The following is a 12,415-nucleotide window of genomic DNA, read 5'->3' as shown; positions in this document are numbered from 1 at the left end:
TGTAATGTCTCTAATGTGGAGATCAAAGGACAACGCAGGATCAAAAATTACTCCAATGGATGAAAATTCAGTACTAAATTAATTAATAGGACTTTGATTGTGGTTTTCTTTTTGTTCCATGCACTACAGAACTATGACATGGTTCATAATAATCACATTTTTATCCCCCTCGGTATGAAATACAGGCCATGTCCATCCGTTTCTGCTTGTTAGCATAATATCTCAAGAACCAGTTGACCAGTTTCATTCATAGTTAGCATAAGGATGCACTTGGGTGAACCTCCAACACCAGTTGATTACAGTGACCTTGGATTCGATTTCAAGGTCACGGTGAGATATTCAAGATATTGTCATTGCCACCATTGTTAGCGTGATATCTCAAGAACCAGTTGACCAATTCATTGATATTCACCATAAGGGTGTACTTGGGTGATCCTTCAACAAAAGTAATTTATGGTGACCTTGGGGTGATCCATGTGTACCATTAGTAAATCAGCATGCACATCATTTTGCAGGAGCAGGAAGTGTTTGCGCATGTTTTTATGTTTTTTGTGGTTTATTGATCAAAATTACCCTCATATGACCCACAAAATTGATTTTTTTTTTTTTTCCCCAAATGTATGAGACTTGGTAAAATGGGCCTCAGGTTTGGAGGAGGCAGAGATGAAATATGGGCAGTGAAGGGGATGAGCTTCTTTTTCAGTTTGAGACAGTCATTTGTAGAAAATCAGTTCATTAGTTTTTCAGGTGTACTGCTAACAAACCAGCAGACACACAAACCTCATACACACACCATCCTTGGTGGCTGTAATAACTGAGCTTTCCTAACCCTCTGTGTGTGTTGACAGCTGTAATAAGCCAAACACCACCGTCCCCGAATGCAGTTATGAAGATCAGGATCTGTATGAAAGCTCTGGATACTGTGGAATCCTGCTCGATAAAAATGGACCCTTCGCTGTTTGTCACCCTAAAGTCAACCCCAATGTAAGTGACGACGAGTCATCTGTTTGTAACTTACAGGTCATTTCTTTTTGCTGCTACATGTCTACAGAGTCAATATTTTTGCATTATCTGTTTATTTAGGGTTTGTCTCAAACCTGGAAAAAACTAAATGGGAATGTCCTCAGATGTTCACAATGCAACATTTACGAAAGAAGAAAAAATATATATCTTAAGTGCACAAGGCACAGGAATAAAATATGAAGAATTACAAATACTAGCATACAGGTATCTGTTTGCTGGCGTTACTGATGTCTTTCCTTTGGAGTTATTGTTCTGTGGAATGTTGAGACATTTCTGTTGGCTTTGCTATACACCAGGTCCATAAGTATTTGGACTTGTCCAAATCCCATGATTTATATTTGCGTTGATCTTGACAAATCAAAAACCTTTGGCTAGTAAATGTCAGGAACTAACGTTTAAATAGACATAAAAGTACAAGTACTTCTGTTTTAGTATTTAGAAATTGTGGACAGGAAGGATGGAAGGAGAGATGTGTCTGTAGGAGGGTTATATGTGTGTGTATACACAGGTTTGTGTGTTTGAGGTTGCCTCATATGCCATTACAATCAGGCACGCACATAACTGGTGTTCATGGTGATTGTGTATGCTAAAAATAAATGTCGGAACAGCACTTCCCACCATGCTCTGCTGAGCATCATTAATTTTTAGCACACACAAGTATGATGAGCACCTGATGTTTGTACTCATGTTTATAGTATGATATACACTTTGTACGCTGTATGTCAATTTCAATTTATTCAATTTATAATGTGCCAATTCATGACAGCGTTGCCTCAAGATGCCTCACACAAAACAGTTCAAGGACAATGTAAAATAAAATTAAAAGATCAAAAACCACAATTAAAAGTTCAAAAAAGCACAATAAAAAAGTAAAAAATTAAAAGAATTAAAAAAGATGCCAGCACCAAAGTAAAAAGAGTAAAAAGATGTGTCTTTAGTCTGTTCTTAAAAGTCTCCACAGAATCTGAGTGTCTTATTGAGGCCGGGAGACCATTCTACAAGACAGGGGCACGGTATGAGAAAGCTCTCTGACCCACAGACTTTTTGTTCACCCTTGGAACACAGAGCAGTCCTGCATCCTGTGAATGCAAAGCCCGGGCCGGTACATAGGGTTTAATTAAATCAGCTAAGTAAGTCGGTGCCAGTCCATGAACAATATATAGGCTAATAACAGAACCTTGAAATCTGATCTGACAGAGACAGGACTCCAATAAAGAAATACCAGAATAGGTGTAATGTGGTCAAACTTTCTGCTTTGTGTCAAAAGTCTGACAGCAGTATTCTGAACCAGTTGATGACCCCGAATGCTGGACTGCGGTAACCCTGAAAGTATTGCAATAATCCAAACTGGAAGAAACAAAAGCGTGGATCAGGGTCTCAGCATCAGCCATAGACAGGATGGAACAAATCCTCACTATATTTCGCAGATGGAAGAAGACACTTCTCTTAATATCCCAAATATGGAGGCCAAAGGGCAACGCAGGATCAAAACTCACCCCAAGGTTCCTCACTTTATCCGTATGATGTATGACACACGAACCCAAGTCAAGCGCTAGCTGGTCAAATTGATGCTGATATCTTGGACCAAGAACCATCATTTCAGTCTTATCAGAGTTTAAGAGTAGAAAGGTACTAGACATCCAGCCTCTCCCTGATTCAAGGCATTCCTGAAGTGTTTTTATAGAAATGAGATTACCAGCAGTTATTGGCATGTACAATTGAGTATCATCAGCACAGCAATGAAAGGCAATGACAAAATGCTGTACATATGCTTAAGGGGTGCTATATATGTGTGAAGTGTTTGTAGCAAATACATGCTCATATTTTACTGAGGCTAATGTTTTGGTCATCGAATGGCCTGCATGTTAGCCTGTTGGTTCTGAACTGACTGTTCTTGTATCTCCCAATCGATGGCGTCAGAACTACTTCAGGGATTGTGTGTTTGATCTGTGTGAGCTGGATGGAGCCGCGCGCATTTTGTGTGAAGCCATTGAAGCTTATGTCAACGAATGCCAGGACCGTGGAGTCACTGTGGGACTCTGGAGGAACCAAACCTTCTGCCGTGAGTGTCGGATGAATGAGTGGATGAAAGAGTGACGTCATATTTGATCTGATCTCAGCAGTTCTTTGTCAAACCTGACTTTGTGTGTCTTTGTCCAGCTCTGAACTGTCCTCCCAACAGCCACTATCAGCCTTGTGCAGACCCCTGCCAGGAAACCTGTGCTGGGAAACCTTCTGGCTGCAGTGGGTTCTGCTCTGAGGGCTGTGTGTGTGATCCTGGATTTGTACTGAGTGGCAACAAGTGCGTCAGTAAGAATTCTTGTGGCTGCAAACACAACGGGCTGTATTATGAGGTAAAGTGTCTTCGAGCTCTTTCAGAATGAAAAACAGGAGCAGCTGCTTCATTGATCAGCTGCTTTTCACTCTGTGTCAATCAGTCAATCAATGATGGAGATCAGAAACAGCTCTTCATTCATTTGAACACTAACACAGTAAAATGTTGTGTGTCTCTGTCAGCATGGAGAGGAGTTTTATCTGGACGACTGTAAACAGAAGTGTAAGTGTGATGCTCCCTCTGTCACCTGCGTGTCCTCTGAATGTCCCCCTCTGCATGAATGTAAAGTCCAGGGAGGAGAGCTGGGCTGCTATCCCACCAGTAAGTTTACTCTCACAAACTACCCAAAAAGTCAGAGCCAAACTTCATCTTTGCAGCATCTGTCTCGTTCTGTGGTTTTGACAAACCTGAATTCATGTGTTTCTGAATGTAAAGTGAATCACAGCCTGAATGTAGACGTGTTTCAGTTTACTTTGATATTTTTGTTCCTGTTTGATGTCTGTCTCCTGCACAGATCCATGTCCTCCTGATGCTGAATATATAGAATGTGGTCCAGCTTGCATCCCCACCTGCATGGAACCGTCGTCCAACTGTACTGGCTCCTGTATCTCTGGTTGCTTTTGCAAACCAGGTTTTGTCTTCAAGGGACGGCGCTGTGTCCCGCTGGACAAATGCGGTTGTCTGGACGACCACAATAACTATTATGAGGTCAGAGGTCACTGCTGACATTCCCAGCAGTTCATCTGTCAGTGTGTTCTCGTACCTGAAGTACACAAGGCTGATGTTTTGTTGGATGTGTCTTTTCCAGCCGGGTGAGGTTGTGTTTGGAGATGGGTGCTCTAAGATGTGTCGCTGTGCAGGAAACTACACTTTGGAATGTGTCGATAATTCCTGTGACTCCACTGAAGAATGCCGTGAGGTGAACGGAGTTCCAGGCTGCTATCCTAAAGGTATTGACACCTGACCCCGAACCTATATGAATCCTATAATGTGCTACTTAAAACCCAATATAATGTACGTGCAAGTACTAAGCTCGTGAAGTGCAGGCCGAACCCCACGCGGCCGGTGGAAGGGAGAGGCACGGTGCACTGAGCGGGCAGCACAACCCGCCCCACCGGACCCAAGGTAGGTGTCAGGGCAACCACAAGACTGGGAGGCGGCGGGTGTTCCCAGGGGAGCACCGGCAGCCCAGGGGGAGAACCAACCAACAGGGATCTAGGGAGCCAGGTGGCCGGAGAAGGATGAGCCACCCTGCAGGGTAGTCCCCCGACCCAGGGAAGGCATGAGATGAGGCCTAAGAGTGGCAGGGGCAACCGAGGAGCCGGAGGGAGAGAGACAGGCCACACAGACCATGAGGGCGAGTCTGAGGCATGGAAGGCCACAGACGCGCCAAGCTCCAGAGAGAGACACCCACCCCCCGCCCACCAGGAAGGCCACACTCACTGCCAGTGCATTCTGAGTGCCAGTCCCAAACCAGGATCAATGAGGTAGCTTGGGTCAGGAAGGGTATTTAGTGTATATTTTACAAACCTATACATGGAGCACTGGGTGAGAAAGCAAGTTAGAAGGACATTAGTGACAATCAGAACTTTGAATGTTGGCAGTTTGACTGGTGAAGGTAAAGGGTCAGCGGATACCATGGAGGGCAGACACTCAGGTCCATAAGTATTTGAACAATCAGTATTTTGTAATGGTGTCGCTCAACACCAGCACAACATAGTGAAATGAAACACTCAAGACATACTTGTAGTGTCACCTTTTAGCCTTAGGTCAAGGGGTTGAACAAATGAAAGGTAAACGATATTAAAAGTTATTTGTATGATGTCCTCAGGTACATCCACTTGCATTGCATCTGGAGATCCTCACTACACCACCTTTGACAAACGCAAATATGACTTCATGGGCAACTGCAGTTATGTGATGTCTGAAGTCTGCAACGATACAACTCTGCCATATTTTGAGGTCCACGCTGACAATGAGAACCGATATAACAACCCCTCCATCTCCTATGTGAAGGCTGTACATGTTCATGTGCAGATGGTAAAGATCTCCATCCTCAAAGGCGGAACTGTGCAGGTGAGAGAAGAGGGAAGGACGCACCAAAACACACTCATATGTCTAATGACAGGGAAGCCACGCCCACTGACAGCCATGGTCTGATAACAGAGATAATCTATTCAGTTTTTGGGACATAGGACCACGTTGAAACCACAACTCTGATTTCCTCTTAAGGTCCATGCAGTCAGGTCCAAAAGTATTTGAGCAGTGAAACAGTATTTGTAATTTTGTCTCTGCACACAAACGCAGTGGATTTGAATTGAAAACTGAAGATGTGACTTATGGTCATCCAATTTACAAACTTTATGACATGAAAAACATGTATTGTGACTCATTTAAAGGATCTATTTTATCTGCAAAGTTGATCAAGCTATGGTGCTAATTTTGATTTACTGTTTATTCTTTTTCATAATTCTTTTGAATCTGTTCCAGTGAATCTTCAAGTTTATCTGATTATTAATTCTGTGTTTGTCACCTTTTATTCCGACATAGCTGAATGGAAGCAATGTAAACCTGCCAGTGAGTCCGGCCTCCAGTGTCTCTGTGTTCAAGTCAGGAAAACACTACACTGTGAACATGAGCTTTGGTGTTACTGTTCGCTATGATGGAAACCACTTCATGGACATCAAAGTTATCAAAGAGTGAGTGAAAACTTCAGTGCCTGAAGTCAAACCTTTTTCAGAAATCATTCAGATGTAATTACAGAGGTCAGGTCAGAGAACATGTGCTGGTCCTCCATATTTCTCATCAGTTTCTACTGAGTCACTAGATGGAGGACTGGGCTGATCCGCTCATTCGCTGGCTGTTGACAGAGCACCATCTTGGTTCGCGTTGAGCAACCACACATAAATAGAAATCAATGGACATGATCAATGTTTTCAAGAGAGTTTCACCATAAATCTGCATTTTCCATGCTGCTACATTTATTTAAACTCATTCCCACATTTGTACAGCTAATATTTGTCAAAACAAATACAGAAGAGGATCAGTCCCGGTCCAGGCGTTGTGAAGAGTTCACCTGGAGTTATGAATTTTGTCAAGATAGTAAATAATACCATCAGTTTGTCAAACAGGAACATATTTAAGCACACAGTCTGCCACGACACGAGATACTAGTTTGATTCTTAATTTATTTATTTTTTTATGAAGTTAAGTTAAAGATGGGAAATAATCAGGGGTGAAAGTAAGAGCTTCACACGCTCGCATCATACTAAAGATATTATTAAAGACTTCTCTTAACCCACCCGTGGTGCCGCTTTTACACAGCTGACAACGATTCGATACACACCTCGATACATTACCAGCGATAAAATTAGGGATGGGTATTGATAAGATTTCATCAATCAATGCCATTATCGAATCTGCTTATCAAGCCAATTCTTGATCGATTCCCGTATCAGTACCTCTTGTGAATTTTCTGTGTACTAAAAGTAGGCTTTACAGGTTTTCTATGTTAACAACAACATTGAGTCTTAAAGTAAATAAATATGAAATTGTTCACTGCAGTGTGGAGATGTACATGGTGAATCCTTGATCTCTGGTCATAAATAACTTCAATCTATGCACCGGCTGGTGCTCACACCAGTGGACTTGCCACTTCTGAAAACCAGTGAAGCAGAGAACCAGCGAACAGCGGGTCAAAGCGCTGCTTCGTTGCTTCAAGCAGACCCGCTGCAGTCTGCAATCAAGGTCAAGAAATAATCCTTTTCTCAATAAACACCCTCAACAATGGCCGATCCGATGTCCCAAACCATCCGTGGTGCATTCCATGTGCCTCGGAAAAATCGATGCAAGCAGACAGCGAGCGATGCAACACGATTCAACCCGTCAATTGAATCGATGCACTCGCATCATGCATGTATGTATCTAGATACCAATTCGCAGTGGTGGGCACAGATAACCAAAAAATTAACTTCGATAACAGATAATCAGATAACTGAAAAGTTATCTTTGATAAAGATAAACCGATAAACCACCCAAAAATGTATCGGAAGTTACAAATAACCGATAAATTCCAGTGTTGTCTCTGGTACATTTGCAACTACTAACAAGCTGAATTTGAGTTTTAACACCACGATCGCGTTTAGAAGCGATATAAGACTCAAACAATGAGTCAGCATTTCTATGTTTGAACATGCTGCCCCCTGCTGGAAGCTACACGGCTACAGCACTGAAGTACCCTGAGAGCAGTCACAAAGCCAGCTCTCTACCAATCACAATGCTCCGGTCAGGCGGAGATCTTGAAAAATAAAGGCATCCTGACTTATGTTTTGTGTGAATACTGATAGAATAACTCCATTAATGTCAATTCTGTCATTTGTACAAAGTTAAAATATAACATATATCTTTTAATGTTGAATAATGCACTAATTCTGAGGTTTTGTAACACACACAGACAAATTGCAAAGGATTCTGGATAAAATGTGCCTTTGCTAAACACTGATTGGTTCAATCATTCATTATGTAAACCAACACGTTACTGTGACATGTGTCATGTGTTGGTGTTTACAGATAATTGAGATAAATGTTCTTTTGTAAAATATTCCACTTTTTATTTGTAAAAACAGGCATTTTTACGGAGCCCTGGAAGTGTCATCGCAAAATGTTTTATATGTGGAGAGAATGTGCGCACGTTTTATGATGTTGTAAAACATGCACTCAATATTGACACATAAATGTTGGCTTTACACTCTGCGAGAGAATTTTTTGGACCGAGTTTCAGGTTAATCGTGCGTCCTGCATCGTGTAGTGTACATGGAGTAACAAGCTGCGTTTAACATCTGACGACCACCTCCTGATCGCCGATCGTATGGTCGAATGAAAATCAAACCTGTTTGATATTATTCTGGTCGGCCGTCGTGAGGGTTTCCTGCTGCTGCAGAGCTACAAGTGTCCAACCGCTCGCACTGTGCCTGTGCAAACACCGCAGAGCTGTCTTGTAATGTTTTGTTGTTGTTGTTGCTTTGTTTTTAAATTTAATTTGTAAAAAAAAAAAAAAAAAAGAACTGCCATGAACACCACTGCCCAGTAGATGGCAGTAGAGGCCTGGAAATCTTTCCAAAACAAAATCCCAGATAATCCGTCTGCTGCATTTAAGATGTGTGGAATTTAACAAACGCAAATACAATAACGTCTATAAACCGAGAGAATATATTCATGAGAGTTTTATGCACTAGAGTTTACTGCTGCTGTCCATGGAGCCTGAACAGAGTGTCTGAAATGCATTTGTCCTGTCGTGAAAACCCTGTCCTACCCATAATGCACTGCTGGGCTCAGCATGTGCTCACAAAACCTTAAAAATTAGCACATTATTTTAAAACTAAAACATATATCTGATATTTTCACTTTATAAAACTTCAGACATGACAGTAATTTTAAATAACTTGTCCAAAATTAGTTTTGTTAAAATTTGAACCATAAGTTAAAAATGTATGCCTCTGGATGACTTGGGTGATATTGCCAGCATATCAGTATGGTGTTAAAGAAAATGTTTTTGTGTGTGTGTGAGACTAGTTTTCCTTTGCCTGCAGAGGTAGAGTGGTTTTTCCTGGAGTATCTCTCTACTGTTTGCAGAGGGTAGAACTATATACATCTGTTAGGAAACTTTTACCAGGTAGGTCTCAACTGATTTTAAATTTTAAAAATGTTTGCTTTTGTTCAGCTGGGTTTACTGCATTATCGGTCTAAAAGTTATCGGAGGACAATTCATTGGAAGATAATTAGTCTGATAATGGTTTTTAAAGTTATCTAAAAAGATAATCCGAAAACGAAAACATTATCTTCGATAATTATCTGTTATCGGATTATCGGAAGTGTGCCCACCACTGCCAATTTGTATAATCTCCACATACCTACTGACAACACATAATAATGCAAAGCAAGATGGTGGCTGCTTGGCAACAGCTAATGGGCTGCATCCGCCATCTGGTAGATTAAATAGAAACTGATGGTATTTCTACATCCAACTCACTATTTAACTGCCTTGTATCCTCGATGGCAACAGAACACATCATTCTGAAATTAGTCCTTCTCAGTTTTCATTCAGAAAAATTTTGAGATTCTGTCTCAGTCCACACAGCACAATCAGATTCTCAGGATGTCCCACAGAGCAGCCTGGACAACACAATCAACTCCTTTGTGATGCTGAAAACATCAAAGAAGCACTGCCCATATTTATGTTTGCATATAATTGAGAGCTCACAGAGTGAGAACGTGCTCGATGGTTGATTTGTTGGGTCTGAAGCCAGACTGTTCTCATCACTGAGTGGATACTGAGTCATTTTTGGAATTACTCAAATAAATAATTAAATAATTATACATATCCTCTGTGAGATGTCTGAATGAACTATTTCTTTCATGTTTTCTGACCAACTTTAAACTTGTCATCTGCAGCTACAAGAACCAGCTCTGTGGACTGTGTGGAGACTATAACGGGAATGCCAAAGATGACTTCCGTAAGCCAGATGGATCACTGACCAATAAAGCCAATGACTTTGGACACAGCTGGGTCACTGATCCAAAGTGAGTTTGAGCTCTTCTGTCTCCCCACTGACATGTTCATCTCAAAGTGAGATGTGGTCACCTACAAAGCTGACACCTTCCTCTTGTCTGTCACAACAAATCATTTGCTCCACCTCAATCAATCAATCAATCAATTTTTTTTATATAGCGCCAAATCACAACAAACAGTTGCCCCAAGGCGCTTTATATTGTAAGGCAAGGCCATACAATAATTATGTAAAACCCCAACGGTCAAAACGACCCCCTGTGAGCAAGCACTTGGCTACAGTGGGAAGGAAAAACTCCCTTTTAACAGGAAGAAACCTCCAGCAGAACCAGGCTCAGGGAGGGGCAGTCTTCTGCTGGGACTGGTTGGGGCTGAGGGAGAGAACCAGGAAAAGACATGCTGTGGAGGGGAGCAGAGATCGATCACTAATGATTAAATGCAGAGTGGTGCATACAGAGCAAAAAGAAAAAGAAACAGTGCATCATGGGAACCCCCCAGCAGTCTACGTCTATAGCAGCATAACTAAGGGATGGTTCAGGGTCACCTGATCCAGCCCTAACTATAAGCTTTAGCAAAAAGGAAAGTTTTAAGCCTAATCTTAAAAGTAGAGAGGGTGTCTGTCTCCCTGATCTGAATTGGGAGCTGGTTCCACAGGAGAGGAGCCTGAAAGCTGAAGGCTCTGCCTCCCATTCTACTCTTACAAACCCTAGGAACTACAAGTAAGCCTGCAGTCTGAGAGCGAAGCGCTCTATTGGGGTAATATGGTACTACGAGGTCCCTAAGATAAGATGGGACCTGATTATTCAAAACCTTATAAGTAAGAAGAAGAATTTTAAATTCTATTCTAGAATTAACAGGAAGCCAATGAAGAGAGGCCAATATGGGTGAGATATGCTCTCTCCTTCTAGTCCCCGTCAGTACTCTAGCTGCAGCATTTTGAATTAACTGAAGGCTTTTTAGGGAACTTTTAGGACAACCTGATAATAATGAATTACAATAGTCCAGCCTAGAGGAAATAAATGCATGAATTAGTTTTTTCAGCATCACTCTGAGACAAGACCTTTCTGATTTTAGAGATATTGCGTAAATGCAAAAAAGCAGTCCTACATATTTGTTTAATATGCACTTTGAATGACATATCCTGATCAAAAATGACTCCAAGATTTCTCACAGTATTACTAGAGGTCAGGGTAATGCCATCCAGAGTAAGGATCTGGTTAGACACCATGTTTCTAAGATTTGTGGGGCCAAGTACAATAACTTCAGTTTTATCTGAGTTTAAAAGCAGGAAATTAGAGGTCATCCATGTCTTTATGTCTGTAAGACAATCCTGCAGTTTAGCTAATTGGTGTGTGTCCTCTGGCTTCATGGATAGATAAAGCTGGGTATCATCTGCGTAACAATGAAAATTTAAGCAATACCGTCTAATAATACTGCCTAAGGGAAGCATGTATAAAGTGAATAAAATTGGTCCTAGCACAGAACCTTGTGGAACTCCATAATTAACTTTAGTCTGTGAAGAAGATTCCCCATTTACATGAACAAATTGTAATCTATTAGACAAATATGATTCAAACCACCGCAGCGCAGTGCCTTTAATACCTATGGCATGCTCTAATCTCTGTAATAAAATTTTATGGTCAACAGTATCAAAAGCAGCACTGAGATCTAACAGAACAAGCACAGAGATGAGTCCACTGTCCGAGGCCATAAGAAGATCATTTGTAACCTTCACTAATGCTGTTTCTGTACTATGATGAATTCTAAAACCTGACTGAAACTCTTCAAATAGACCATTCCTCTGCAGATGATCAGTTAGCTGTTTTACAACTACCCTTTCAAGAATTTTTGAGAGAAAAGGAAGGTTGGAGATTGGCCTATAATTAGCTAAGATAGCTGGGTCAAGTGATGGCTTTTTAAGTAATGGTTTAATTACTGCCACCTTAAAAGCCTGTGGTACATAGCCAACTAACAAAGATAGATTGATCATATTTAAGATCGAAGCATTAAATAATGGTAGGGCTTCCTTGAGCAGCCTGGTAGGAATGGGGTCTAATAAACATGTTGATGGTTTGGATGAAGTAACTAATGAGAATAACTCAGACAGAACAATCGGAGAGAAAGAGTCTAACCAAATACCGGCATCACTGAAAGCAGCCAAAGATAACGATACGTCTTTGGGATGGTTATGAGTAATTTTTTCTCTAATAGTTAAAATTTTGTTAGCAAAGAAAGTCATGAAGTCATTACTAGTTAAAGTTAATGGAATACTCAGCTCAATAGAGCTCTGACTCTTTGTCAGCCTGGCTACAGTGCTGAAAAGAAACCTGGGGTTGTTCTTATTTTCTTCAATTAGTGATGAGTAGAAAGATGTCCTAGCTTTACGAAGGGCTTTTTTATAGAGCAACAGACTCTTTTTCCAGGCTAAGTGAAGATCTTCTAAATTAGTGAGACGCCATTTCCTCTCCAACTTACGGGTTATCTGCTTTAAG

General features: G+C 41.2%; 1 protein-coding gene across 1 annotated transcript in view; it reads left to right on the top strand.

The window, feature by feature from the left end:
* Positions 1-12,415, top strand: part of zanl (zonadhesin, like) — a 222,749-nt gene that overhangs the window by 30,108 nt on the left and 180,226 nt on the right. Inside the window, 9 exon segments of the mRNA XM_034165014.1 lie at positions 849-984; positions 2,944-3,085; positions 3,184-3,377; positions 3,541-3,679; positions 3,873-4,066; positions 4,167-4,308; positions 5,190-5,434; positions 5,909-6,057; positions 9,809-9,937. Coding sequence (XP_034020905.1) covers positions 849-984; positions 2,944-3,085; positions 3,184-3,377; positions 3,541-3,679; positions 3,873-4,066; positions 4,167-4,308; positions 5,190-5,434; positions 5,909-6,057; positions 9,809-9,937 — 1,470 coding nt within the window.

The sequence above is a fragment of the Thalassophryne amazonica genome, chromosome 23 (assembly GCF_902500255.1).
Source record: "Thalassophryne amazonica chromosome 23, fThaAma1.1, whole genome shotgun sequence".
Lineage (NCBI taxonomy): Eukaryota > Metazoa > Chordata > Actinopteri > Batrachoidiformes > Batrachoididae > Thalassophryne > Thalassophryne amazonica.
Note: the sequence above shows the minus strand (reverse complement) of the source record. Positions and strands in the feature narration are given on the sequence as shown.